This window comes from Takifugu flavidus, chromosome 18 (assembly GCF_003711565.1).
Source record: "Takifugu flavidus isolate HTHZ2018 chromosome 18, ASM371156v2, whole genome shotgun sequence".
Taxonomy (NCBI): domain Eukaryota; kingdom Metazoa; phylum Chordata; class Actinopteri; order Tetraodontiformes; family Tetraodontidae; genus Takifugu; species Takifugu flavidus.
In genome coordinates, this window is record NC_079537.1 from 12234769 (window position 1) to 12262549 (window position 27781).

General features: G+C 49.5%; 1 protein-coding gene and 1 long non-coding RNA gene across 3 annotated transcripts; one reads left to right on the forward strand and one right to left on the reverse strand.

Annotated features, from left to right (window-relative positions):
- Positions 1–27781, reverse strand: grin2ca (glutamate receptor, ionotropic, N-methyl D-aspartate 2Ca). 2 transcript variants are annotated; one of them, XM_057015015.1, is made up of 13 exons: positions 26942–27781; positions 18440–18890; positions 13049–13650; positions 12067–12133; positions 10187–10398; positions 7920–8088; positions 6911–7064; positions 6671–6796; positions 5750–5979; positions 4163–4323; positions 3898–4085; positions 2756–2988; positions 1–2235 (listed from the first exon to the last, which is right to left on the reverse strand). In XM_057015015.1, the coding sequence occupies exons 2-13, from the start codon at positions 18872–18874 to the stop codon at positions 619–621; spliced, it is 4194 nt and encodes a 1397-aa protein (XP_056870995.1). In that variant the 5' UTR covers positions 18875–18890; positions 26942–27781; the 3' UTR covers positions 1–618. The 2 variants fall into 2 exon arrangements, with proteins under 2 accessions (XP_056870995.1, XP_056870994.1); XM_057015014.1 differs by having other exon boundaries at positions 12067–12181; positions 26942–27780.
- Positions 3543–8539, forward strand: LOC130515040 (uncharacterized). Its single transcript, XR_008947123.1, has 3 exons — positions 3543–4100; positions 6654–6816; positions 8404–8539. It is a non-coding gene; the product is annotated as an uncharacterized LOC130515040 (long non-coding RNA).

Sequence of the window (27781 nt, forward strand, 5' to 3'; positions counted from 1 at the left end):
TTGAGGTGATCTCTTCCTTTATTAAAGGGTAACAATGGAAATACACATTATATTTTTATCTGTTTTCCCTTTTTAAAACCCGTCGTTACATGAAGAATCGATGGAGCCCCAGATCAACTGCAGGTCGACTTTAAAAAGGGGATAACACGTCAGTGGTTTAAATCCAGAACATCATCATTTTGTCTTACGCCTCACATGTTGGGTATTGAAACGTTATTTTGTTTGCAAAAAGTGTGAGAAAAAGAAAATGTCTGGAGTCATAATCAGACTGAGAGGCTACAGTATATTGTCTCCCAGACGTTTCACATAGCAACACAGTATTTAAAAATCCTTTAAATAACAATTAACAGGTTAATTTTTATGTACTAAATATGTTCTGACATCACCTTTTCGAGTAATATTTAGGCTAACAAGGTCCCAGCGATAACTTGATGTTCGTCTCTTCTGCATTTCCTTGCTGCCAAAGATATTATTGCACTGATCATTGAGAGTCGACACTCTCAGATACACTTGGTGGACAGTCACGTTTTTGCTTGAACCAGAGGAGAACCCCAGGCATGCCTCTCCTCTGAGGGGCTTGCTTTCAGAGCAGAGCGGAGGTCCAGTAAGGATTGGAGCTCACACCTCAGACTCGAGGCTGGATACTCTGCCCCAGGGCTTTGGCACATAGGGACTGTTGACTCTCCGCGCAACCAAGACCTGCCTCCGCTCTCTGGTCCCAGATCCAGGGTCATCCCTCTTTGCAGTGCCGCTGTAGGGCCCAAACATATTGTTGTGGTAAACCACCGGCCTGTCGGTCACACGAGGCAGCACCGTTGCACCGTCCGAGCAGTGGTTCGCACAGGGAAACACGTGGCACATATTCTTGGAGCCGCTGTAGAAATGGGGTGGTCCCTGGGGCAGCGGCCCCACATACACTGGTAAGTCTGTGTAGGAGTTCAGGTAGGAGTAGTGTCTGTGCACTACTGTGGAGGAGGAGCGGCGCAGGGCAGCGGTGTTGTGCAGCAAGGCTTCCCTGTAGGAGGGCAAATGAGTGGAATCACAGTACTTGAGCTTTTGCCTGTAGGGGTACGATCCCATGTGGGCCGGGTCCAGGTAAGCAGGCTCAGCAGCCAAGGGGTAGCAAGAGAGGTTGTGGCCCAGACTGCCATATAGCCTGTGCTGCTTAGGGTTGGTCACAACCACCCGTGGAAACAGATCGGGAATTTCTGCACGTGTCGACTGTGATGTGGAGGGCTTTGTTTCATCCACCTGATGGATTCTATTGTTATCCCATCCCGTGGCTTTGAGGAAGGAGGCGCGCCGGTTCAACTTTTCCTTGCCAAGGAGGGGTACGTCATCTGTTTCAGGCTCCAGGTAGGACTTCATGCAGGAGTTGCAGCTGGGATTGCCCCCCTGGAAGTGTCCCGCAGAGCAAGCCATTCCAGCAGCAACAGGGGGGTGGTTGTTCAGCAGGTTATTAGCTCTCAACTCAGCAAGGCAGGTTCTTGGTTCATCATAGTCGCCTCTCACTCTGGAGTCTGAAGCATCAAACATGTAGCTGTGGGACCTCCTCCTCCGACCCACGCAATCAGGTGGGTAGCTGAACTTCCTCCTTAGTGGCCCTTTGTGCTCCATGTACATATTAGGCACCTGGAACTCCCTATAAGGAACAAAAGGGGAAATAGGGTGTCGGGCCTGGTTCTCCACATACATCCTATTGCTGTGGTGAGGGTTCGAGGTTCCAGGGGTTGATGGGTCCTGCATGGCGATGTGTGGACTACTGAGGCTGGATATGGGCAAGGTCCTCTCAAACATATGCTGATTGGTGCGAGTGGGCAGAGTGTATCGGAGTGGGGTGGGTCGGGTCACCATTCGGGGTTTATCTAAAATGGTCTGTGGGGAGGTGTCTCCATAATGGAGTGGGAAGGTGGGTGTGAGGGCCCTCTGAGGGTATGGCGAGTGGTTGTCTGTGATGCTGGAGATGTAATGTAGGTGGCCGTGGTTAACGTCTGCTGACGCCACTCTGGGCGGAAGGGCCGTGCGCACGTTGTCGGCTCCCCGCCTGCTCCAGTTCTCCAGCGTCTTGGTGGCGTTATCGAGGGAGTTCTCCACTCTGGCTGATGACACCATGTCCTTGGCTGTCTGCAGCATTTTTAACATATTGGCCTGTGAGTAGTTGGTGGTGACATCTGGACTCTGAATGCTCCCATTGAGGTCAGTATGCTCTACGCCACTGAAGCAGCTGTAGATGCCCTACGGGGAGGTGAAGGGGTAAATTAGACAACCCTCTACATGAAAATGCGCACTCAAATTTCTTAAGTTTAAAAACTGATTATTGATTCTGCTAGCGTAATCCATGCTGCTGATGTCGAAATCAGTTAGCCGTAATTGAGTTGCTGCTCAGGCTTTTACCAGATTGGCCGCTGCGTGTTTATCCCAGCAGCTCTATTTTACTTTCAAATTGTGTATCTGTTTGGAATATTTAATGTCACCTTTGACAACTGTGAATGGACCAATGAATGGTTTTAATGGGACAATTTAAATTCAATTTCCCAGGGATCCCTCCATCGCCATACTTCAAAGGCCCTTTGTTGGCTTTAACTAATTTGATTTCACCCTCTTGTTACCGTTGCAGCACTTTTGCAATTCTCCGACCTTTGCCATTTACACTTCTTCATCCGCCGATTGTCACAGGGAGAAAACAACTTTTTATTTATTTACCCATCACTGCATATCACCCATCCACCTTGTGTTTTCTGGTGAAGTAACTTACTCGACTAATAGCTAACAGGAAGTCCAGGCGGTCAGATTTGCGGACCGAATGTCGGAGTTTCCAGTAGAGCAGGTGTTCCCAGGCGAACACCAGGAGGCTCAGACCCATGGCCACCAGCAGCATGTAGAAAACTCCTGCCATGTTGTCGATGTCCAGCTTACTGCTCATCACCTCTTTCTTCTCATTGCGGCAGATTCCAGTCAGCCAGACAGTCTGCAGCTTCTGAGTGTCACCTGTGGGACCAAAATCCAGACCTCAGTCATTGTTGGATTCAGTGCAGCTCAGAGACCCAATTTAGATTCTAGACGTACTAATAATCCCTTCTACAAGTCAACATTTGGTGAAGCCTACTGTTGTTTAACAATTGAAGTTAGAAATGATAATTTCGTATAAGAGGTCAATTCACTTTTCTTATCACAACATTTTGCTTCTCCTGTTTCTGATCAGAATGCCAGATGACAGGATCAACTACTGTCGTGTGATCTCCCTTTAGTTCAGACCTAAGAGCATCACAAGCCTGTTGGTGTAAAAATAGAATTCTCAAAATGGTGAGAGAGAAAAAAACATTTTAATAATTAAAAATACTTCCACGACACGGTTTTACTGAACACGTTTTTAATAAACTCCTCTTTAATTTTAGCTAACGGGCAACACTGTTTTAGCAGTGAACCAAATCTTGCATAAAAAAATCTTTTTCTTCTTTTTAAACAAATCAAATCAGTTTTGTGGACATTTTAAGAAATAAATGGATTAAGAGGAGTGGTTTTGCATAAATGTTGAAGGTTTAGCAGCTCGTATATCTGACACAGTTCTCCACCGTTTGTTATTCCTGTCACCATCTGGTGCGTGTTTGTGCCAAAGGTGACCGGAATTCTGCGAGCCTTTTATATATCTGCCATATTTTAAATCACCTCTTGAAACACGATTTTACAAAGGTTGCGTTTCCAAAGCACCTCATAAAAATTTACAGCATTGTTTTGTATCCTGGATTCTGATCTCTCTTTTTTTGCTGCTGTTGTGTTTTTCATTCTCATTTCTTATGAATTTATTCCTCCACATTTCATGGAAAATGCTCCAATAGCTATTTATGACAATGTTCTTATTGCATGAGTTTTAAACGGAATAGATATGAGGAATTTCACCATCAGCCAGGAACTGGAGCAGCGCCAGGTCGATGGGTCGCTTCCAGCGTGAATCCTTCTGCAGAGCGATGCCGTAACCAGTGGTAGCGAACACTTTCCCACTGCCAATGGTCACCAGCTTGCAGCCTTCGTCCTTGCCAGCCATGTAATTCAGCACGGCAGCGTCGTAGATGAAGGCATCCAGCTTCCTGGAGGGACGGAGAGTAAGGATTTTCACTCTGACTCGGGGCAGATATGTTTTTTCAGATGCTTGGAACGCAGTTACCCAGTTTTGAGGCTGTTGAGGGCGTCCTCCACTCCCTTCTGGTTGTATCTCACCATGTGGGAGTGCATTTCTGGGTAGTTGCTCCGTATGTTGCGCTCTGTGCTGCCATTTGGGACCGTACCAAAGCGGAATGGGGGGTACTGTTCCTGTGGCTTTTGAAACTGTGGAGAAATGTGCCGACAGGAGGAAACACGGATTGATCGGTGTCCTCCTCTACAACACGTGATTTTGACCTTCCAATCGCAGATGTTATGGGACTCCGTTCTGTGATCTCACACCAGTTTAATGCAAAAGAAAAGACATTTTAATCCATCAGCAGCATCTTTTCAATGACACCTGCCTCTGTCCTGAGGAGGGAAAGAGGCAGCTTCCATTTTTCTGTCAGCTATCCCGATAAAAAGCTCACGACCTGACACGGGCGACTGAGGCTCTCTGTGCTTTCTCCTTCAGCTCGAGTGCGTTTGCTCTTGTTATCCTGTTGACCTCTTGCTCGGTCGATTTACATATCTAAATGTACAATTAGGCAGTCAGACTCTGAGTCCAAAGATATCCCGTCTCCTTTATCTTTTACTTTCCTGCAGTCAGAAATTAGCTCCTGCTTTGATCCCTCTGCTGTTGGCTGTCCTGTATAAATTTAATTAGCTGTGAAGAGGAAGCGAGATGGGGTTGAAATGCAAGCAACACACTTTTCATTAACCTTATGCAAATATGTTCTCGGTGCGTTAACTCTGAGAACATTTGCACCAAAGTTTGTGTATCAGACGGGACGATAAAGACTCGGGATATTCCAAAGATAAACTGGAGCTCTAATATCTGTTCATTGTTAATCTTCAACTGTGATGAAGAAGCAAGAAATGTCCTGTAGCTTCTCCGATGCAAACGTTAGCTTGAAGGAACCTGGTCATTTTGTGTTATCTGATCACTGCGACTTTTTTTACAGGAAAATTATTATTATTGGGCTTCTCCTCTGTGGGAAGAAAGCAATCATCGGCTCAACGCTCCTTCCTCACAAGCAAGGTCACTTTTCGCGGCTTCGTCTTGGACCTCGTTTACATTTACTTATCCTGACGGTCTCATCACAGCTGGACACACAGCAGCTCTACATTAGAAAGAACCTTGTCCAATAATCTGGGGACTCGGTCCGTTCCCTCCGTCTGCATAACAGAGTTAACGCATAATAAGACGAGAATTGTAAATGACTCTGCCAGACTTGTAATGAGCAGTGGACAGCTTGCACTTTCCCTCAAATGCCTCTTTAATCCCATCAGTTGTCTGAGAGACAAAGAGCCTACGAATCATTTCTTATGCTGCTGGTTTAACATGGATTTTCTTGTCAATACTCCTATAAACTGACCCTCAGGCCAGACTAATATGCATATGATGGTAACACAAGTTATAATGGGTGTCTGGCCAGGAAATCCACGTCTGTATTACGTTTTATAGGCTTTTCTCAGGCGTCATTTACAGCGTCTGCGGATGTAATTCAATTTCTGCAGCAACACTATGAAGCTGGTTCTGACAGGAAAGTGAAAGTAACTTCTGTGACGTCACCTCTCCTGGGTGCCTGCACACTGTCGACACACCCACCTTTTTGTCGCTCAGCCCAGACACCGTGTCGATGTATTGCTCCTGGATCATGAAGGCTGCCAGGTTGGCCGTGTAGGATGCCAGGAAGATGACAGCGAAGAAGGCCCAGACCAGCACCATGATCTTACTGGTGGTGCCTTTTGGATTCTCGATGGGGACGGAGTTGTTGAAGACGATTCCCCACAGCAGCCACACTGACTTCCCAATTGTGAAGGTGGGCCCCCCGGGATCTGGCAACAGGGCACAGAATCGGTCACGGAGACCAGTTTGATGACAGGTATTGACCAGAGAATAAAGCAGTAAAGCAATTATGGGATGAAAAACCCGCTGACTGGTCATCACAATCAATGATTACAGGATTGCTAACAGCTGTTCACAGTAGAATGCAGTCGAGATCTGCAGTCGAGTTTCTGGTCACCTCAAGTTTGTTTGGCAGAAAAAGGTCAAACAGGTTAATGTTGAGCACTGAGATCATGTGAGGTCCTCCTGTATCAATCGAACAAAGGCACCCCAAAATTCATCAACATCTACCTGCTCCCCCAGGCCTTTCTTCACCCAGTCAGAGGTATTTTATAGACCACACGGCTCTCAGATTAAACTGCAGTGTCTCAATTTTCTAGCCATTGATCCAATATGTGGTGACCGTAAATAGGCCTGGATTTCATACTTTCTCTAAAGCCCTTGGAGGCTCCCAAGTCTTCTGTGTTTCCTGACTCTGTGAAAGCTCAGCGATGCCAACATTAAATTCCATCGTCATTCCCAAAAATAAACACCAAAGTGTGAACATAATAAGGTTCTAAGTGTACAGTTTAATGATTCAGATATATTCAACTGCTCCATCCAAATTAAAAGAAGCGATGAGGTTTGAAGGTCATGGGAAGGTCATGGATATTCTTATTTCCAGTGAGGTGCACGGCTCACCTTTGGCGGTGACCAGACTTCGGTTGTATCCGACCGGGCTGCAGTACTCAAAGACAAAGACTGTGATGGCCACCACCGTCAGGCACATGACGAACATCATCACCCACACTGCCGGACTGTACGGCTCTGCAGCGACAGACGACCAGGTCAGGTGACATTGCTTTGATTTGCTTTGATTCAACCATTTCGATTAGAATCTGTCACAGAATCTCTTGCTAATGCAAATTACAGGACTTTTACCTAAAAAGGCAGATGGGGACACTGTCCCGTTACTTCTGGCCACCATCACACTGATCCCCGTCTCCACGAAAGGCACCGAGAAGTCGATGATCTCAGAGCGCTCTTCGTTGATTGTGAGCGATCCGATGGCCATGTCCGCACGCTTGTAGAACACCTGCGGGGAGACAATATTGTGGATGTGGATCCCATCAATCAGGGGCTTAAACACATGGAAACAGTGGGGGGCCCAGATTCACACCCTGAGGTACACCATATGAGGCGGTAGTATGAGGCGGAGTCTAAACTAACAAGAAAACAGTTGATGCAACTGTGTCCGAACCCAGCGAGACCAACAGTCCGACACTAATGCCACCACATTTAAAAGTTCGAGTATTAGCGCTGATCTGGGATCAACTGGATGTATCGGTGGCATCGGCCTCTAAACCTCGGCTCGGTGTCCTGTCTGCTGATATCCTGACACAGAAAACTCCTGCTGGTTATTGTCTGTAATCAGCAGTGGGTTGTAAAAGCTGATCCACACATTATCCATCTGTAATCCGCCGGGCATTGTCGTATGAACTGTAGCATAATGTTTATTATATAAAGGCATCCGCTTATAGTAGCCTGAGAAGGAAGCAGAATTACTGTGGCAGGTCAGGGGTGCCGGAATATAGAACATTCTGCTCCTGTTCATTTTAAAAGTTGTCCCGACACTGCAGGTCAAACATCCTGCTGAGTATTTATGCAGCGTTTTATTCATCCCACCACAACACTATTTATCACACTGATGGCGAGCGTTTAGATTTACATGGCCGACGCCTGCTCTGCTGGCTTTGACGCCTCATTGAGCGCCACAGTTTCCCTGTTTTCAGCCTGAACTTTTGTTGGCCCAAGAATCCCCACGTGGACTCTGGGCTCATCTTGCATTCCAACGGGCACCTCAACTATGTCTGGGTAAAAGATGCCTGAATTTGAGTCATCATTACGTGAGTTTTTTAAGGTCGGTTGATGTAAAGTGCTATGTTCTCACCTCTCCGATCATTCCGTTCCAAATGCCCCGGACCAGCTTGCCGTGCTTGCCGTTGGTGACCAGGTAGAGGTCGTAGGAGAACTTGATGTTGCGGGACAACTTCTTCAGGATGTCTATGCAGAAGCCTTTGCAACATAGTTTGGTGTAAGGCTCAGTGTGGCCCACAATACTGAAAAGAAGCAGATTGTGATTCATTATCATTGATTTCTAAAGATATCAGCTGCCACTGATACAGATGATGTCATTAAATCCTCATTACAGATTATCAATTGAAGGTAAATTCAATTTACATTTGCGCCAGTGTGAAATATTGACCGGTAATTGGATGTTTAGTTCTGTGTGTGTGTGTGTGGGGACAATAAAATGACAGATTTTCAAGGGCTAATATTCTGGACCAGCCCCTCATTAAGAGCCTAATAGATCTAATCAAGTTCTTAAATGAACGATGGATTCTTTAAGTTTGATATTTCCCACTGAATCGCAGGTAGAGCTGAAGAATCAAGGTGAGCAAACAGAAGTGGGTGTTGGAAGCGAATCGTTTCCATCAGGGAAGGTCTGACGTGGGGACGGGGGCAGATGGAGCTGCGCCACCACACTGTCACGTCCCTGACAGATGGACGGACAGCTGGGCCGATCAAAACAAATCCGCTATAAATTAATCACAAACAAACAATGGCAGGAACGAGTGAGAGCACGCCGGATTATTTGGAATGGCAGGAGGTCCAGGGCCGGCAGCAGAACCTGAGGAGGCTTCCACCGATATCTACCAGAGTGGACCGTGCACACCGATTCCACAGGAGTCATTTTTGATGCTACGAGTTTGACCTTGGCTCAAGCCCATAACTGGGATGATGACCTCAAACACATCCAGGTGTTTATACGCGATAAAATCAGGTCCTATTGACCTTTGACCCATCGGAATGTGCCAACTCTGAGTCCTGGAAAACACGAAGCTTTATTGTCTTGCAATCATAAAATGGCAGAAGACAATCTTCTGTTTTTCCGAGAGTTTCCTTCTTGTTTCCGGTTTTCTGCTCAGCCAAACACCAACACGTCTCCGTGGAATCCAGACAATCGTCACGTTAATTAGCGACATGCTTCCTCTCATTGAATTAAACAATTAATCAGTGTTTCATGGAAACAATAGGTTAATTTGTGTGTTAATTTGAAATTTGCAAGCTTGTTTTCCGTTTACTGTAATGATTAAAACCACTTAGCATCTTCATACCACATTAGTGTTTCCCATTAATTACGCCGGCTGTGGCCGACTGCCATACTCCTCTTTTCTCCACATTATCTCAGAATAACATCCTGCCAAATATGTTGTCATTAAAGTGCCGTTCCCCCCAAGTCTTTGTTGTGTTTCATCCCGCTCATTTGTGCCCCAGCAGGGGGTCAGTGCAGCACTGCCCTTCAGGAACGCTGCAGTAATTTAACACACTCAGCTTCGGTGGAACCCAAGTTTTAGCTTTTAGCATAGAGGCGGTTGTTTGGGTCACACACTAGGACCACATGACAATGAAACATCTGGAACATCTAGTCCCCGTGGTCCCAGTATGCCCAGTCTAAACACATGTTTTACAGTCATATCAAGGCTCCAGGTTTGTTTTTTAGCCTCCTGAAAAAGAAGCTCAGCCCGACCAGACAGAACCGTTGGGTCACTGAGAGTGATAAAGCTCTCCAGTGAAGAGACATGTCCACGTCCATCTGCGGCTCCCCTCATCTTGTTAACTTTATTATTGCTAATGGGCAACAGCTAGTTCCTCTTCCCTCCTCTAATGACCAGTCTGGAGGTGTTGAGGATTGATGCCACGGCCCAATCATCTCATCTAATTGATACGTTAACGTGCAGCACATATATTTCCCTGACTGGGTCAGGGGTGATCCCTGGATATCGTGCTGTGTCCGAGCGGCCTGATGAGCGTCTCACCTCGCTGAGTGATAAGAGGCCATACTTGGGCTAATGAAGGGGGAAGAGCCTCTTAATCTCAAAGCTAATGGCACTCTCAAGTTGGATAGAAAATCAATTAAGCTGTGGGTGTTAACATATAAAAGCTCCTCCGGTACAAAAAGACTGAAAATACGTGGAATTACATCAGATATCCTATGGTCTACCTGGTTTAACCTGGTTTACACAACAATACTTCAGATTTAACCGCTGATTCTCCAACTTGCTAGTCTTCGGTGCAGGGTTCAGGTTAGGGGTTAGAGTTAGGGCTGGTTTTTCATCGGTTTCAAGCTTTCGATGTGTGTTGATGAGCACTTACACCTCCGTCTTGTTGGACTGTCGTCGGCAGGGTACGGTGTTGCTGACGCACGTGCCAGTCACAGGATCCACCGACTCCACAATGACAAAGGGCCTCTCCTCCAGCGTGGCCACCGTCAGGTGCCTGTAGTCCGACACCGGCTCCAGGTACGAGCCGTACCGCGGCCACACGGGGTACCTCATCTGCAGGATTCCCATCTCGTAGTTGCCCACCTGAAGGCACCAGCGTGGATCAGTGACCTCAGCAACAATCTCATAATGGTTAAGTTGCTGGACAGTATTAAAAAACACTATAATGGGACACATACAGCAATAACAACAGTAAACAAATACCAGTTAATCAGCCACATATAAAGGACCTGGCAAAAAGAGCTAATGAGCAGAGACTAGTCTAGCTGCCCTGCACGGTGTCTCAGTAACCAACTGAGTTAAATATGATCTCCAGTCACAACTGGGTGCGCCTCTGTCAAGAAACATTACAAGTGTGGGAGACTGGAGTGAAACCATTTTATTCTTGCAGCTAGATCCGATTAATCCCATCCCCCACTCCCTAAATAATGTGTATCCCAGCAGGAGCCTGCTGGCAGTTTACCATCCTGACATGATTTGTTACACAGGAAGAAAACCAGAGGAGAAAAACTGCCACTGGTTTGTAGACGAAAGAATCAGAATCTGTTCATTTCACGGATGATCCATGCTCCAGTGGTGATGTAAATGTCGACATCTTCAACAAACACAGTGTGGACTGAAGCTTCTTGCTTCACTCAGTTGTTTGTGCAGACAGATGAAACATTCAGAGGGAACAGCCTGTCAGGATGTCAGCAAACTGCTGAAGCTGATGGGAAATCATGCAAATGCCACAGGTCTCTGCAGACTCTCGGTATTTCCTTTGTACAGGCGGCCATGTTGATCATGCCAGTGTGTACCCATCATCACTCATCACTTGGAATTCACGTGTCTCCGTGGAGACATTCATCATCAGAGAACACAGAGAACAAGTGTAAATCTTTTCTGTCTCAGCTTTGTTCTTCAGGAATCTGACTGTTTCTGTCTGAGCAGCACCTGATGTCAGCAGGCTTCGGATCGGATGTCCGGCTCACGTAAAGCAGCTTTATGCTGCGACGTCTGCAGTTTTGTTCTTATTTGATCAGCCAGAAACAGCACGGTGGGTTTTCTGATCATGAAAGGATTGTTGCAGACATCGCCGTGGTGTTCCCTCTGCAGGCTGACTGACGTCTTAAAGACGACGGACACTCAGGTGTCTGAGCTGTGCACTTTCAGTCTCGCTCACCCTGGCGTCTGCTTAGCGAAGTCAAATGGACCCGCGTAATGAAAAACAACATCATTTTATATGGGGGTTTTCAGGTTTTCATCACGTACCACTCAAAGTAACCTAAATGTGTCCACGCTGCTTGTTGTCTGCTTTCAGACACAAATGCTTTTGTTCCTCCTCATTAGCTCAGTGCATTGATGATATGTTGGAGAGTAAATTGAAAGTCACACCTGGAAACATCAATATCGCATAATTAGCTTAGCGACGCCTGCGGCTGTTTGCTCCGTTCCTGCTGTTTAACTAAACAGCATCTATTCACACGGCAGAGAAAGTCAACACCGGCCCGGCGTCCCCGTCGCTCCCTGCACGCTCAAATTAATGCTTCAATCTCAGGACAAGTCAATGAGGCGGCGCTCTGCAGCTAACATAACAAGTGTGTGTCTGCGGGAGCGTGATGGATCCTGCACACGGCCGGAGATGATTCTTTAAAAACTTCTTTTTTTAGCTTTACAAAGAGACCCCTAATGTGTGAAATTACTGCAACAGACATGTGTGTGCTTGTGTGTGTGTGTGTGTGTGTTCTGTGCAGAGATCTGAGAGCTGCTCACCTTGTCCCACTGTCTCTCTCTGTCCAGAGTGATGATGATCATGGCAGGATTCACCAGGTAACCGTCACTGTTGAAGGAGAAGTCATTGTTTTCCCAGGTTATGTTCAGCATGTGCCTGCAGACAGACAGACAGACAGACAGGCAGACAGGCAGACAGGCAGACAGACAGGCAGGCAGACATATTCATTATTATTCTCCTGCTTTTAAACCGGATTTCCATAGCTTTCTTGATGCAACAACATCCGCTCTCTCTGTCCTGTGAGATGTGGGAATATCGCCAATTATCATAAACACGCCGGTTCATGTCACACATTCTTTATGAGATCAGAAAAGCAGCTTCTTTTCCATGTTTAACACCAAGACGGGTTAGAAACGGTGTGGTTGGAAGACTTTGATTCCGCTGTTCCATCACTCACACACTGTTATATTGCCCCCCCGGCGCTGGTTTCTCAGTCCTGCTGAGGTGATGAAAGGCTGCCGCGGCGAGAATATCCTGAGTGCTGGTCTGTGTGAAAAGCCTCAGTTAATCTGGAAATCTGTGATAATCCCATTAACAGGTGGGCTGTCTCATTATCAAAGCTTATTGGGAAAGAAAGGGATGGATCAGAGGATGGAGGGGGCGTTAGTGTTTGATCTGACTGGAGGGAAAAAGGACGTTGTAGCTCTGTTCTTTGTTGTTGCTCATCCACCGCTGCGGCGCCGCCGCTTCTTAAATCTGCTGCAAGTCGAGAAAAGGCTCCACTTTTTAAGAGCAGTCTCAAATTACAAAAGAAAAGTGACCTTTCCCGGCAGCACCGAGGACTTTCAGCTAGTGACATCAGAGAGCGTGATGCAAGATGGAGGTTTGATGATGTCAGCACGCCTCAGTGACCCCCCCCACCCGCTCTCCTAAAACGACCCCAGTACCAAGTTCCTCAGATCAGACTGGTCTAAGTGGAAGGAGGTGCCAGCCTCGCTGTTTGAGGGTTGTTGTGTGGTGTACCTGAACAGCGTGTCGTTATCCAAAGTCGTCTTCACGGGGTTGTGACAGTCACTGTGACCCTCAGGAATAAATCCCCTCTGCTTCCGGAAGCTCTGCATGCCCTTCACCACGATGGCGACACCGTCCCTCACCCTCTTCCTCAGGCTCATCCTCCAGCGGTCCGTGATGATGCTGATGAGCCCCACGGGGAAGCTGTCAGGTGGGGGAATGTCGGGGTTTCCCACCGCCAGGCTGGGGATAATCCAGATGTATCCCGGCCCAACTAATCCAGAGTCAGCTGCCATGGCGAACAGGTACTGAGCTTCTTCATGAGAGCAGTAAACCAGCAGAACCTGAGCGTCGATCTGCTGCAGCAGCCGTCGCGCCCGGATGTCGTTCAGGCCGTCGGCGGACATGTCAAAGGTCAGCACGTCCTGCAGCTCCCATTTGAAGTAACTGGTGTCTATGAAGGACTTAACGTAATCCACGTAGGTTTCGTAGCCTGGGTACAGGCTTGTGATGACCACAAAGTTCTCCCAGTTGTACTCTTCCATCACTTTGAACATTCCGTTGATCTGCTGCTCGATGGAGGAACCCAGCTGCAGGAAGTTGGAGCCCTCGCCCTAAAGGAGGAAGAAAAAGAGCAGCACACGATGAGCAGCACACACAGGACCAAGAGCATGGCTTTAGCATCAGCGAGATTCCGGCTCCTCCTCAGGTGGGACAAAGGAACCACCAGGTTAAAGCGGCGCGTGTGTAAGAGGAGCCGCAGACACGTGCAGGTTCTGCAGTGCTGCTGTGGCGGGAGTTAAGTGGTTCCGTTTTCTGGGGCTGCAGACCTCATTCATCACTTAAACCTGTGTCTCATTTCTGCTGCGCAAACACTGACCCTGGTTCAGATTCAGAGAAATGACCCACCGCCGCGTTCCAGCATCTGCCCCCAACTTAACGTCTCTACTGCAACCACAGTGACTCCAAGCAGGACTGAGGAGGCCCGACTTTCATCTGCTCCTGTCGGATATGGTGGTGCTGTTTGATGACTTTCCATCAATTCAAGAGTGTCAAATAGCAACACGTTTGCTTCCTCCCGTCTCACTGGTGTCTCGCCGTCCTCCTCAGACATCTGATCTGTGAGCTCCACCAGCAACTCTACAAACGGGCCACAGTAACTTCCTCGCAGTTATTAGCTCCCGTACACGGAGCTGCACAGCAAACATGGTCATTAACAACTGGCTCCCGCTGGATCGCTCCTCTCTGTCCCGTCCGTCAGCCGGAGGTGAGCAGATGCTTCCTCAGACGGTCCTGCGGGTCAGGTGTCCCGAGACCGTAACCAGGCCGACCGCAGCTTTATTATTTATTATATAGCCCGTCTCCTCGTTGTCCTTGAAGGAGGCTCCACGGCGACGTGATGTATGAGCGTCATCCCGTCTCAGAAGGGACGCGGCGTTTGTCATTTACTTGAACCGTGCACGGAGGGATCGTCGCACATGTTCCTGATTAACAGTGGCACCAGTTATCAGCACCTTCAGCACCAGCTTCAGCTCGGTGTAACAACCCGAGATGGATGAGACTGCAGCAGAACCCGGGCAGTAATAAACCTCATCCGCAGGTGAGTCCAATCTCCCGGAGTCTCTCTCTCTTTGCTGTCCTGCGGCGAATCGTCAGCATTATTGTCTTTCCCAGCTGCTGCAGAACCTTTTTGCAGAACGTTACGGCGTCACGTTGCACGTTTTTGCTGATATTGCCACGCGGGTTCTCCCCGTGCACCTGTCAACGGGTCCGTCAGGGTAAAACTACAATCTCAACAGCTCAATTAGCAGAGAGCTGCCGATAGCGGCGTCCAAATGAGCCCGGGGCTCCACCAGAGGCTCAGCGGGGCTCAAAGTCACGACCGGCCTTTGGGCGCACTCTTCCGTCGCGCTCGTGAGGGCTGAGCAGATTGTTGTGCTGAAGGTCAGGGTTCTCCCCCGGTCACCACCACTTCACTATCACAGATTTGCTGCCAGTCAGAACACCGTCGACCTCCAGCGGATAGTCCAGTTGGTCGGGCTGTGACGCGGCACTAATGAACATCAAAGGGTCACTTGGCTACCTTTGATGTGCCGACCGAGTGCGATAGGACAGGGTTGACCTCCTCGCTGCTCCAGATTAGCTTCCGGAAAGCGTCGCACAACGAGAGCAAACTTTACTAAAATTAGCAAGGTCCTGCTCGGGAGCGTTGGAAGGTCCCTCGGGGGTCTGGATGTTGTGATTTAGCTTCATCCCAAATTCCGTCAGTGGTCACCAGCAGATCCCAGAGGATCTACCAGCTGTGGGTGGACATCTGTGGGATGAAGCTACTCCGGCCACCGTATGGCAACAGTCTTACAGTGTTTTGTGCTCTGAAAGGGCAACTGAAGGCTGTTTCACTCTGATCAATCGATCGACTTGATCTCCGTCCAAAAAAGGAATGAAAAATAAAGGAGGTGATGGCACTTGGCGGATCTGAAGTCACGATGAAAGTAAAGTTCCTGTAAATGCGAAAGGGAGTAAAATTAGCTCCGACTGTATTACACGTAAATCTATACGGGCGCTGACTGCTTCCTCTTGGCCTCGGCGCTGCTGCGACATATGTCTGCCTCCGCCACGCAGCAGGAAGCGCTGGCACTAACTTCCTGTGCCGCTGTTGTCACCGAGATCTGCACGGCAACCCGGAGCAGACGCCTGATTCGCTGGTTATTTTCTGCACTAGCAGCAACATTCTGGTTATTGTAACAGGCGGAACCAACGCGCAGATAAACCCAGATTATGTTCTGTCGACACCCGACAACACCGTTTGTAATCCTGTTGTCTGGGATGATGCTGCAACTCTGTCTCCAGGAGCAACGGCCTCTGTCACGAACCAAACAAGCCTCCATTCATCAGTTGATGGAGTCACCAGAAAGCCCGAGACTCTTGGGATTCTTCCACTGCTGCTCAGTTTGGAAGGTTGCTGCCGTTGCTTCGTCCTGCCACCGATGTTGCTGGTGGTGCTCTGAATCCAGATTTCTCTTGGTTCTTCCGTGACTTTGATGTTGATCCACCTTTCCTTGCCCGTTGAAAGCGAGGAGCTGAGCGATGCGTTGGGTCGAGGGTCTGCAGGTAGTTCTCCGCCTCTTTGTTGCTCAACTCCTCAGCTGCCGACGACGGCGACGGCAAAAGGACTTGTTCCCGGCGCAGAAATCAGTTTATCATCTAATTTCAGGGAAACAGAGCCTTCAGCTTTCAGCGATACGAATGACAAATGGAAGCCTCCTTGACAACATCCCATAAATCAATCAGCTCGAATTATTGGGAGTATCAGGCGGCTCTTTACCTGGAACAGATCAGCTGACAGATACTGAACTGACGTGTGAGGAGCCTTAATCACCTTAATTTAACCACTTTGTTTGTGTAAACTGGGAATTCTGCCATCTGGATCCTGTAGGATGTCCCACTTTCATCTCATTGATCCCAGAGTTAAAACAAAACTGTTTCCACTCTGTTGGTGGGACACGAACACGTCCATGCTGACAAGACCAGGTCGGTTCAGTGCAGAAGGGTCCAGGAGAGCCTGGAGGTCCACAGTGGGAGTCCAGGATGGGGGATCGGATAAATGGTAGGACAATGTCCTGCTTCCTGTGTGCCTGTCAATCAAACATGGTGCCTTCACGGGCTGCAGGAGACGATCTCGACGTGTTACTGGTGTAACTGGACGCCTTCATTACCACCAGGGTTCCTACCAGCCTGCTTCCTAAAACAGGTTCTACTGACCGGACAGATGTCCCAGACGTTTCATCTTTTTCATAAGATAACAAACATTAGAGTTTTTTTCCTTATGGAGATAATTGAGGCTTCGCAGAGGCAAAATGCTGCATATTTGTCAAACAAGTCGGACTTTTAATTGTTAATTACCTTCGCTCTGGGAATACTGGTCCCGTAATGTGTCCCAATGTGGCCCAGTTGAACGACTAAAGGGACGTTATCCTGCGGTGTCCCGCAGGGCTTTCTTCTTTCTTAATCACTTGTAATCTATGAATTCATTTTCAGAGTCGTAAAAGATCTTTATTAAACATCTCTGATGATTTTACACCTTTTAAACGGCGCTTGTGCCCCCTCTAACTCTGTAATCTTAAATATCCGCCTTGACCAAACTTTAAAGTTCTAAAAATCTTGTTTCCGAGCCTCAAGCGACACGTGACGACCTGGGTCTGGATTTCTGAGGCTATTATGACAGGATTATATTTGTGTCCCTGTCTGAGCTTGTTGTGCTCCTGTAGATAGATGATGGCTGCTAAACCTTCCTGCTCCCTCCACACATGCATTTAAAGGCTTTATGTGTCACAAGAATCTCTTGATCCTGTTATGTTTCCTGAGGGTCGAATCTGCTCTGAAAGCGTGACGACGGCGACTCGAATGACCACAAATCACAAATAATAACCAGCCTCCGAACCTGACCATCGCTGCAGGCCTTCAGAGCCTCTCATTAATCTCACACTGCCGACTTTATTAACTCTGAAGAATTTCTCGGTTCCATAATCGAGCCCCTTTAAAATGACAGATTGTGCCTGTCGATCGATGAAAGACGCCGCCGCTAGTTTCAATTAGCTGTAATTTAAAGTACGTGTGCATCTCAGTCTGATTGTTTCAGCGACGTGGAGCTCAGCTCTGATTAAAAGAATTGATTGATGATTGGAAACGAAGCTGAAAGTGTTGAGAACTTTGACTGTCAAAGATCAAACCCGCCTGTCGGTTGCGTTTCCCCCCTGTAGCCTGAACATGTAAAGTGTGTGTGGATCTTTGTTCTGACGGCGTCTCCCGTCCCTCCATAATGATCGATCTGTCTGCACACGTTATTACCAGCCTCCCCGTCTCCTAAAACCTGGAATTTATTGGCATTTCACTCCTGGATGATGGTGAGAAATCATAAAAAATGCAGCCGTGGGGCCTCACAGGCACATAAATTTACACATGTTGTCACTCAGACGGCAACAGTGAGAAAATTACACTTGATTTACTGTCGGAGGATCAAGTGAGGCTGCTGGGACTGATTCCTCCGTCTGTCATTTTCACGCGTTCATTATCTCTTCCCGCCTGGCCGCAGGGATCCGAACAGTTTCCACCAAAACAAACAATTTTGATAATTGCAGATGTTTCACGCACGTTTGTGGTGTCATCAGAGGTGACGTTGTCTCTAAGATCATCTTTCAGAGACACACTGTTGTTGCTGCTTCAGTCAGATCCTCTACGGGGTGCCCCAGGGCTCGTTCCTCGGCCCACAGCGATATTTGTCCTGACCTCCAGGAACCATCCTGGCCCTGACTGGACCCAGATCTACCTTTCAGTTTGTGCTCGTGTGTGAGATCCCCTGATTCTCAGAACCCTTTTTGTGTTGTTCTCCAGCCCCTCACTGACCTTATGTGGCAGCACGACGGCGGAGCCTCCACTGATGCCCACGATCGGCACTGTGGTCTGAGTGGAGATGAAGTCCAGGATCTGCGCCACGGCCTCCGAGCCCACGTTGTCCTCAAACACGATGCCGTGCACGCGGTTGGTGGACAGCGTGTCGCAGATGCGGGTGAGCAGCGTGCGTGGGTTGGTGTTATTGACCAAGACGGTGATGGGGTTCACCTCCAGGGGCAGGTCCATGAAGTTCTCCCGGCTCAACCTGCCCTTGATCTCTGCCTGGTAGGTGGCGCCGCTGAACACCACCGCCACGTTGACAGAGGGCATGGGGATCCCGAAGGGCCTTCCCGAGCAGCAGGGGACAGTACAGAGCAGCAGCAGGAGCAGCGGCGGCGGCGGGGGCCACCACGGGGTGTCGCTCAAGCTGCCTAAACGAACGCCCATCTCAGTCACCTACAGCCTGGCGGAGAGAGGAAAGAAATGTCAGACACACGGAAGCAGGTGGAGCTTTTCCTGAAATGTTATAATGTCGGAATAATCCCAGCAGACGGGGGAAAAAACACAAAACACACACATTTAGGTTGAGTTGTGGTATTTTGATTAATGGCCGCTAAGCTTGGTTTGAGCCGAGTGTGCCGGTCCGCCTCCATGACTAAGGCGGCGTAAGAGCCCATTAATGGAGGCCAGCGTCGTATTTTTAGACCGTGTCAGCGTGCCACAGAGGCCGCGGTCGGGCCGCCGCGTCTTACGCCGGCAGCTGCTTCCCTGCTGCTGTTGTATTCCGCAGTCCGACCCAACAGATGGTGTCCAGTGTTTAATGCAACAAATGGAGAACAAGCGGATTTAGCTCCTTCTCTCTCGTGACGCTACTTTTGGGGCTTTTGCCTGATTTTTGTTCGGCCGTTCCGAAGCACCGGGAGTTGCACATTTCTGACGGATTATCTGACATCCGCAGTCTCGCTTTTCAGGCTGTTTTGTTTGGGAAAGTTTTCCTTTCTGCCGTTCCTGCCAACAGAATCGGGATTTAAAACCCAAAGTTGGGGGGGGGGCTGTGTCCCATCACCAACAGATGGATTAAACCAGAAACACCAGTCTTGGTTCTTTTCCAAACCATTACTTGTTTGTGACTCGAGTTAATGACGAAGAAACTTCCCATCAGCCCCTGCGGCTTCATTGTTGGAACATCCTGACTGTTGAACGTTTGTGTCGTGCTGTCAGACAGACTTAGGCTCTTTGTCAAATCTGTCACGGTGGTATCCGTGGCCACGGGGGGGGGGGGCGCTGCACGCTGGTCCCCCGTCACACACATCTGATCCACCATGTGATGGGATCCCATTGGGGTGAATATATTGTAATCCCTCGGTAATCCCTGCCAGGCGTCACGGCCCGCGGCTTGATTGTAGAGAATAAAGTTATCAGGAGATTTGGCGAAGGCACCAAGCTGAGCGTGGACGTGTCTCCGCGGCCCCCACAGTCCTCGCCATGCTGACAGTACACGCGGCGCTCCACCTGTGGATCTGCAGGTCGATCCGGCTCGTAGATCATTTCATAAATTGATTAGTTGGCACTGCGAGAGGGCGTCGCCACATTCTTTTCAATGACATTAGCCGCGTTTCCGCTGTGACAGCAGTGGAATGGCTAATGTCTCCGACGGCGAGCGCCGCACGTGGGCAAAATCCTTAAAAGCTTCGACCTTCGGTGGGTGTAACCAAGGGCAGGAAACGGCTGAGGCAGATATTTGAAGGTCAAATTCCAGAGAGGATGAACCCAGAGAGAAAAGGAACTATCCGTACCGCAGACCGGGGTCGGAACCCAGCTGGGTTTTCAGAAACCAGGTCCATCAGGTTTGTGGTCCATTTACATGATGTATCAAATACAAAGCAAAGTATTTGGAATAAGAAAGGTTGAAGCTAACAGAAACTTTTCATTAGCATTTTCTCTGCCCGACCATTTTTTATGTATTTAGCCCGACCATGCTAACAGGCTAATCCCCATCAGTTCACAGCCCATTAGCTTATCTGTGGACTTATCAGCATCAGCAAAAAGAGCCAAAAGCACGTCGGCGGGTGTCCAGGAGCATCTGCAGTTCTTCACAGTCTGGGTCCAAATCAAAGGTCGTTCGTATGAACTCTTTGAGCTCAAGTGCATCTAAAATCTCTTCACGCTCGTCTGAATGAGATTTCCCAGAAGTATCAGGTGACCCGTCTCTGATAAGACGCATATCTGGAGTCAGAATCAGAGATGGAGGATGAGGCGGTGCCTGAGCGAGGACCCCCCCCCCCCCCCCCGGAGAACCTGCATCAGTCAGGGCTAGCATCACGCTAAGGAGTAAAAGCTACTCAGACGTTTGGTGTTTAAAGAACAAACACTCGGCTAAACTGGTCAAACTGGGCCTTTTCTGGTGGGTTTGCAGGACTGACTAATTAACCCTTCACCTCCCTGTGACGAGTCCTCGTTGCGGTTGGAGGTTGAGAGGCGGGATGGTTCGCCGTCCGCCACCTTTGCTGATTTACTGCTCGCTCTTCTGCCTCCTCGTTTCCTGTCTCGTATATTCTGGGATTTACGACGCCGACGCTGTCACGCGTGTTTCCTGCGGCCAAAGCGGAACCCTAACGGAGGCCTCTGGCGCCTGATTTACCGCGACGCACATTCAGCCGCATCAGTTCCCGCTCCGACGGCGAACTCGTGCACGAGGCGTGCGCGTATGCGACGTTGGCGTCGGCTGATTGATCTGAGCAGGTAAGATCTCGGTAAATCTTCTGTGATCTTCGCCGCTGCTGGATTTACACGAAGGAGCCTCTCGTGAAGTTTGACGTGAGGCGGCGGTGATCAACTAAAGGGCGCCGCGACCACGGACGGCGTCTCTGTGCATTAAAGGATTTAAACATTCAGGCAGGAGCTGAACTGAGCCGTTGGATTTCCGGGCTCTATAGGATGTGAGGCGGCCATCAGCAGATTTTAAATGTCACAGCAGATGGAAATTCCACGTCCTCGCACTTTACAACAGTTCTCCTCTCAGAGGTCCCAGCTTAGCCGCCGCAGCGCCGCCGCGGCAATGTTCTGGCACGCCGCTCTACGCCAACATGCACGGCTCCGGCAGACTGGAGGTTCTGGTGTTTGACTGGTCACCGCGGCAGATCACAGCCGGCTGGGGTTGGAAAGAGGGTCTAATCCGTTTAGCTGTAACACAGAGGTGGATGTTTACCTGAGGCTCATGCCTCAGCACGCCGCTCTGACATCAATATCCCTACTCTGACGCCGCAGCGGGTCGGTGACCTGCGCGGGCCGGCGTCGTGTGCGTCCGTATGTGGAGCAGGGATCAGCGTAAGACCCCGGCTAAGCTGGAACTGTGGAGACCCGCACAGGACCACAACAACCCCCTCCACCCACCCACTGCCACCAGTCCAGCTGTCAGCAGCCTGCCCTGCCAGTTGTCTCGATGGCTGCTCACACACACACACACACACACACACACACACACACACACACACACACACACACACACTCTCTAATCCACATAAACACACCACTTTGTCGTTCCCTGTGATGTGGATATGTGGTCTACATATATGACAGTTTCTTCCTTCCTGTTAAAACACACACACACACACACACACACACACACACACGGACCATGGCCCTGCCGCCCCTTTTTAACGATTTTGTGCTTTGTTTTGTGCTTTTTGTCTTGTTATAAATGCTGAACAGCTGATGCTGTAATTACATTTATACATGATGGAAAAATTGATTAAATATTCTTTTACTTTGTGAACATTGATTCTGAGCAGAAAAGGTCCTTTTGTGGGTTTCTGGCAGACAGGAGCATCTTTTATGGCCACACTCATCGCGGTTTTCTCAGATGTATCGATTCATCTTTTCACCAAACGAGGAGCGACCTCTTCGTCTGAAGAGCTTTTTTCTTAGAGCGATAGAACCTGAACCGTTTTTCTGGGTCCGGTGGGTCGTGTCTGTCAGCTGGTACCAGAGCGGCGAGCGATGAGGAAGAGGAGTCCAGAATAAACCTGAACTACATCACAGCCACAAGCTGAGGACCCTCACATCCATCACACCAAGTCTCTCTCTCTCTCACACACACACACACACACACACACACACACACACACACACACACAGGCCTAATTTCAGAGGTTATGGTTGTCATCATTTCTCATCAAGATGCTCCCCATTGTCTTAACACTCACGGCTAATTGTGAGAGATTAATCTGCACCGTGTGGCTTTGAATAGCACACGTGCACGCACCTCACACCTCGCACGTGCGCGCGGTGGCTCAGCCTCTGCGAGGGGCAGGGGAGCACCATGGAGAGACCCCCCCCCCCCGACGGCGTGTCAGTTTTCTCTCTCGACAGGGACGGGGCGTTCGATGAGGTGCAGGCGGCGCCGCGCCATGAATATAAATGTTCCTGGAGTGTCTGTTGTGCCCGTGAGCGCAGCCGTAAACTCTTGGGGGGGGGATGGGGGGGGGGGGGGCGCCGCAGCCTGTCAAACTCCTCCTGCCCCCAGTTTAAGATCTCATCAGATAGCTCACAGACAACGACAGCGCCCTGCAGTATCGCAGCACGCATCTGCGCCGGAATGCGCCAGAGGGGCCTGGTCAGGTGACCACAAATTGGCGGGAAACGAAAGTCACATGGCAACGCAGCATCACCTGATCTACAGGAGAACTACAGTCGTCTCACGACCTTGAAGATTTCTGTCCCCCCACAGGAGACACACGAGTGCTCGTCATTAGCGCCGTGTTAGCGACATGCTACACGTCATCATACTGTAACTGGTTATACTGGGACAGAAAAGGTAAAAGACTGGTTATACTGGGACAGAGGGGGTAAATGACTGGTTACACTGGGACAGAGAGGGTTAATGACTGGTTACACTGGGACAGAGAGGGTTAATGACTGGTTATACTGGGGCAGAGGGGGTAAATGACTGGTTACACTGGGACAGAGAGGGTAAATGACTGGTTACACTGGGGCAGAGGGGGTTAATGACTGGTTATACTGGGGCAGAGAGGGTAAAGACTGGTTATACTGGGACAGAGAGGGTAAAGACTGGTTATACTGGGACAGAGGGGGTAAAGATTGGTTATACTGGGGCAGAGAGGGTAAAAGACTGGTTATACTGGGGCAGAGAGGGTAAAGACTGGTTATACTGGGACAGAGAGGGTAAAGACTGGTTATACTGGGACAGAGGGGTAAAGACTGGTTATACTGGGACAGAGAGGGTAAAAGACTGGTTATACTGGTACACAGAGCATAAAAGACTGGTTATACTGGGACAGAGAAGGTAAGAGACTGGTTATACTGGGACAGAGAGGGTAAAGACTGGTTATACTGGGACACAGAGGGTAACTGACTGGTTATACTGGGACAGAGACGTGGCGTCGGGGTGGCTCCGCCCCCATGTTTGTCGTCCCTCCTCTCTGCTGCTCAGGATCTGTCCTCTCATGTCAAACTGTAATTGATCCTCGTGTTTAACAAACCAGACCTAACCACTGCGCAGCAGTTTATGGGATTAGACAGCCACCAACGAAGGGTTGTCATGACGACCCGACATGGCCCCAGGGACGGTGTTTTCAGGTTGTCTGTCCATCTGTCCATCCAGCTCGCTCAGAGGCCGGCGGGCCTTGAGTCCAGTCAAGGATGAACTGACAGTGTCTCCAGTGTCCAAGGTCAAGGTCGTCCTGGAGCCAAGGAGCCGACCTTTGGGCTCAGGATCAACTGAACCAGTCTTCCCTGAAGGTCAAGGTCACAGCAGCGTCCTGGTCCAGGAGCTCAGGAACCTTCACAAACGGCTTTCAGAATCACTGGAACCTGCTTCTAGTTCAGTCTCTCTTATTCCAACCAACGGATGAGCTGATGTCACAGCTCAAGGTCATCCCATCATCTCATCCATCCCAAATGAGGAATCGGAGAAATCCAGGGAGGCATTTTTACATCTGTGACCTTCTTCAGCGCCGAGCCAAAGAAGGACGTCTGAGGAGGGTTTTAGATTTTTAAACTCATCCAAAAGGCCCCTTTCAAGAACTGATTAATCACGGGGGTCGGAGGTCCGATGTTGTCAAAGAGTGTGCGAGTGTGTGTGTGTGAGTGTGTGTGTGTGTGAGTGTGTGTGTGAGTGTGTGTGTGAGTGAGTGTGTGTAAACAGACAATATAACTTTGGAGCAGCTGATATAAAGACCCAAAATTATGTAATATTTCTCTCTCTCTCTCTCCCTGTCTAACACACACACACAGACGCACACACACAGACACAGACACACACACACACACACACAAGTACATCCAATTAAGGAACCCAGGATATGGTTGACGAGACATAATGAAGAGCCATTTTTCACCTCCTAAGTGGTGCTGCGGCGTCTCTGTGACTTGATTTTTTCATTCTCTGGAGGAAAAACCTTTTTTTCCCCAGTTCAGTTAAACTGTTTCCTCTGCGAAGGAATATTTTATTTTATCAATAAAAAAGGATCGTAATGATTCGTCTGAACCGGGGTGTTGTTAGGCCCACAGAGAGCAGAACTGTTGTATCAGGTACTGTTGGAATTTCAGCCGAGACGGAAAAATCTCCGTCAAATAACCTGAAAACTGTCTGGTTACAACCGTCTATTCTTAGATCTGTGAGAGGCGAGACACAACGGAGAGACTATAAAAAGAGGAAAAACAAAACAGAAAGTATCACGTTATTAAAAATAAACTACGTGCGAAGGCGACGAGGCGCCGGCGGCTCTGAAAGGGATCCAGCCCGGGGACGAGGACGACAGCTCCTGCTGGGATTTGAACACTCAGGAACCACAAAGGTTGTGGACCATCTGAGGGGTCCTTCAGCGTTGGATCCTGTCCAATTTCGGCTTTGATCACTGCTGAATTTATGTCTAAAAATGATTCGCACCACTTTTAAACAACACCTGCTCTCAGGAGGGGGTTCTGAAGCTGGTAAAGAGAGGTCGTACAATCGTTAGCTTTACCAGCAGACTGTGCTAAAAATGAGCGGCGCGATTTCACACAAAAAACATGTAAAAACGAGTAAAAACAATCGTCTCAATAATTCAAGCCAGGACCTCCGAGTCGTGATTACCCTGGGATGTAGCTCAGGCACCTTAAAAAAGTGACATTTTCATCATTTCCTGACATCAGGATTGACCACCAGGGGGTGCTGTTGGCATCAATGATTCATGAGCGTGTGTAGCCCGCATGTTAGCCTCTTTGAATGACCCTGTAGATACATCATGCGACCTGATCGATGGAAGGAGACGGGCCCAGTTTGTTCCCGGAGGATTCCTCGTCTCTTGCTCTCTTCTCACACGTGTGACCTCTCTGCCATTGAAGACGCTGTCGCCCTCGTTTCTTTATCCAATCTGTTCTTGTGTGACGCTTCAACGGCGACTCCACGATAAAAAAAGCTAAAATCAGTCACACGGGTCGTTACGGATGACGTGCCTTTAGCCGCCTGCGCAGGCTTCTTGACCTTTTGCTATGAGGAAGCAGCAGAACGTGACTTTAGCTGCGTTCTGTTCTATTGCTGCTGTTGCCTCCGCTAATATCTGCGACACGACAGAACATCACCACCGCGTGTAGCATCATCTGCTTTGGACTTGGTCTTTACTGCCACCTGCTGGTTTGGAGGGGCACTTCAGCGGCTTTTCGTTGCACCAAAGTCTCTTTGTGACTTTTAAAGGTCGAAGAAATAAATCGAGTGACACCATCAAGTTCCAATAAAATTGCTAAATGATAAGATTTTCACTATCTCCTGACAGGAGGATTGACCACAAGGGGGCGTTTTGCGTGATAGCCACAACTTCAACCGTATTGTCCACTATTCGCCCCGAAGCATCGCCAGGATAGAATACTCTCCCTGGAGCCTCCGGGGAATTCCTGTATCCACGGATACAGGAACGTTGTAAAACGCAACACAAACCTCTTTCGTTAAAAAGCGGCTTCTTGGTGACAGTTTCATTTCGCAGCCGGCAGCAGGTCCAGGGGGCGGGTATCAAAGCCGTTTACCTGCTGACATCGTGGCGGCGCTCCCCTCCACCCGATCCTGCCGGCGGCAGCCGCCACAGCCGGCGCACACACCTACAAACCCGCCACAAAAGCCAAACGCAGCAGGTCGTCTGACCCCCCCCCAGCTCCCCACGGACGGCTGCGCTCACACGGGTCTTTTATTGGCAGGCGGGGGAGGAGGAGAAGGAGGAAGGTGCTGCTTCAGAACTACGACACCCCTGAAGACAAACTTTTTAACCCCGGAGAGAAACGTCCCACTCAGCCTGAAGAGCACAAAGCAGATTTTGTCGTTGCATCTTCAGCGAGGAAAAACAGGTGTTTTTCTAAATTTCCCGCCTGCAAACGCATGAAGATCCGTCAGGTTCTGACGGTCCTGCGGAACATCTTCTGTCCCCAGAATCACGAAACAACCCAACGATTGAGAGGAGGAACATTTTCAAGAGCCAAAGCTTGAGATGATTCTTTAGTCAACAGATGCGTCGGCGCTCTTACCTGTGTCGGTGAGCTAAATCCAGACTTGGCTGGCCACCACTCATCCTCCGTCCTCCTGTTATCCTTTGGAGTGCTCCTATCGGCTCCCTTCGGCCCCTCTTCCTCTTCCTCTCCCTCCCCTCGTGCTCTTCCTCTCCCTGCACTTGTTAGAGTCTATTTCAGTGGCAGCAACAGTGGGACCCGCTGCGACGGCGGCATGCTCGCCAGCACTTTGGCAGAAGGTCACATGATCACTCGCTAGGAGGACGGAGATGATGGAGGGAGCCGGAGGAGAAACGGGCGCCGCTGCTGCCTGACTGTTCTGGGTCGGGATGAAAGTTACCTGTGAACGAGTGCGAGCGGGGAAAACGCTTGCTTTTCCCGCTCTTCGCCTCCGGGGACGATAATTCCCGTCTCGCCTCTAAAACGAGACTTTGAAAAAGCTCCGACTGCCCGGAAACATTCCTCAGCGCCCGCTCTTCTGGGTGTCTTTGCCCGTGCGGCTGAGCCCCCCGTCGGCACGGCGCGTCCCATCCATCACACTTTGTGCAGGGTGACCCTGCTCGCCATTCTCGCCCTCCTCTCGCGGCCACTCCATCAAAATAAGAGAAAACCGGACTGGAGACGTGATGCGGCTGCCCGGGACGAGGACGCCAGCGGCCGGTGACAGATGGGAGCCGCGGGTGGGCAGATGAAAGTCAGCCTCCCGTCCTCGTCTCTTCTGCTCCTCAGGTAGCTCCTGGTCCTGGGTACACCTGACCCCCCCTGGTCTCTCTGGTTTCACTGGCCAGCTCTAATCCTGGCTCCGACACTCCATGTCACCGTGAGGGCTTGTGAGCTCTAATCATTATGTAGTAAGGA

Coding starts and splice junctions, on each gene's coding strand:
- grin2ca (XM_057015014.1), bottom strand. CDS start 18,874: ATGGGCGTTCGTTTAGGCAGCTTGAGCGACACCCCGTGGTGGCCCCCG. Junction 12,182..13,048: donor GATAACGACACGCTGTTCAG/GTACACCACACA, acceptor GTCTGTCTGCAG/GCACATGCTGAACATAACCT. Junction 10,399..12,066: donor GAGAGAGACAGTGGGACAAG/GTGAGCAGCTCT, acceptor TGGTGCCTTCAG/GTGGGCAACTACGAGATGGG.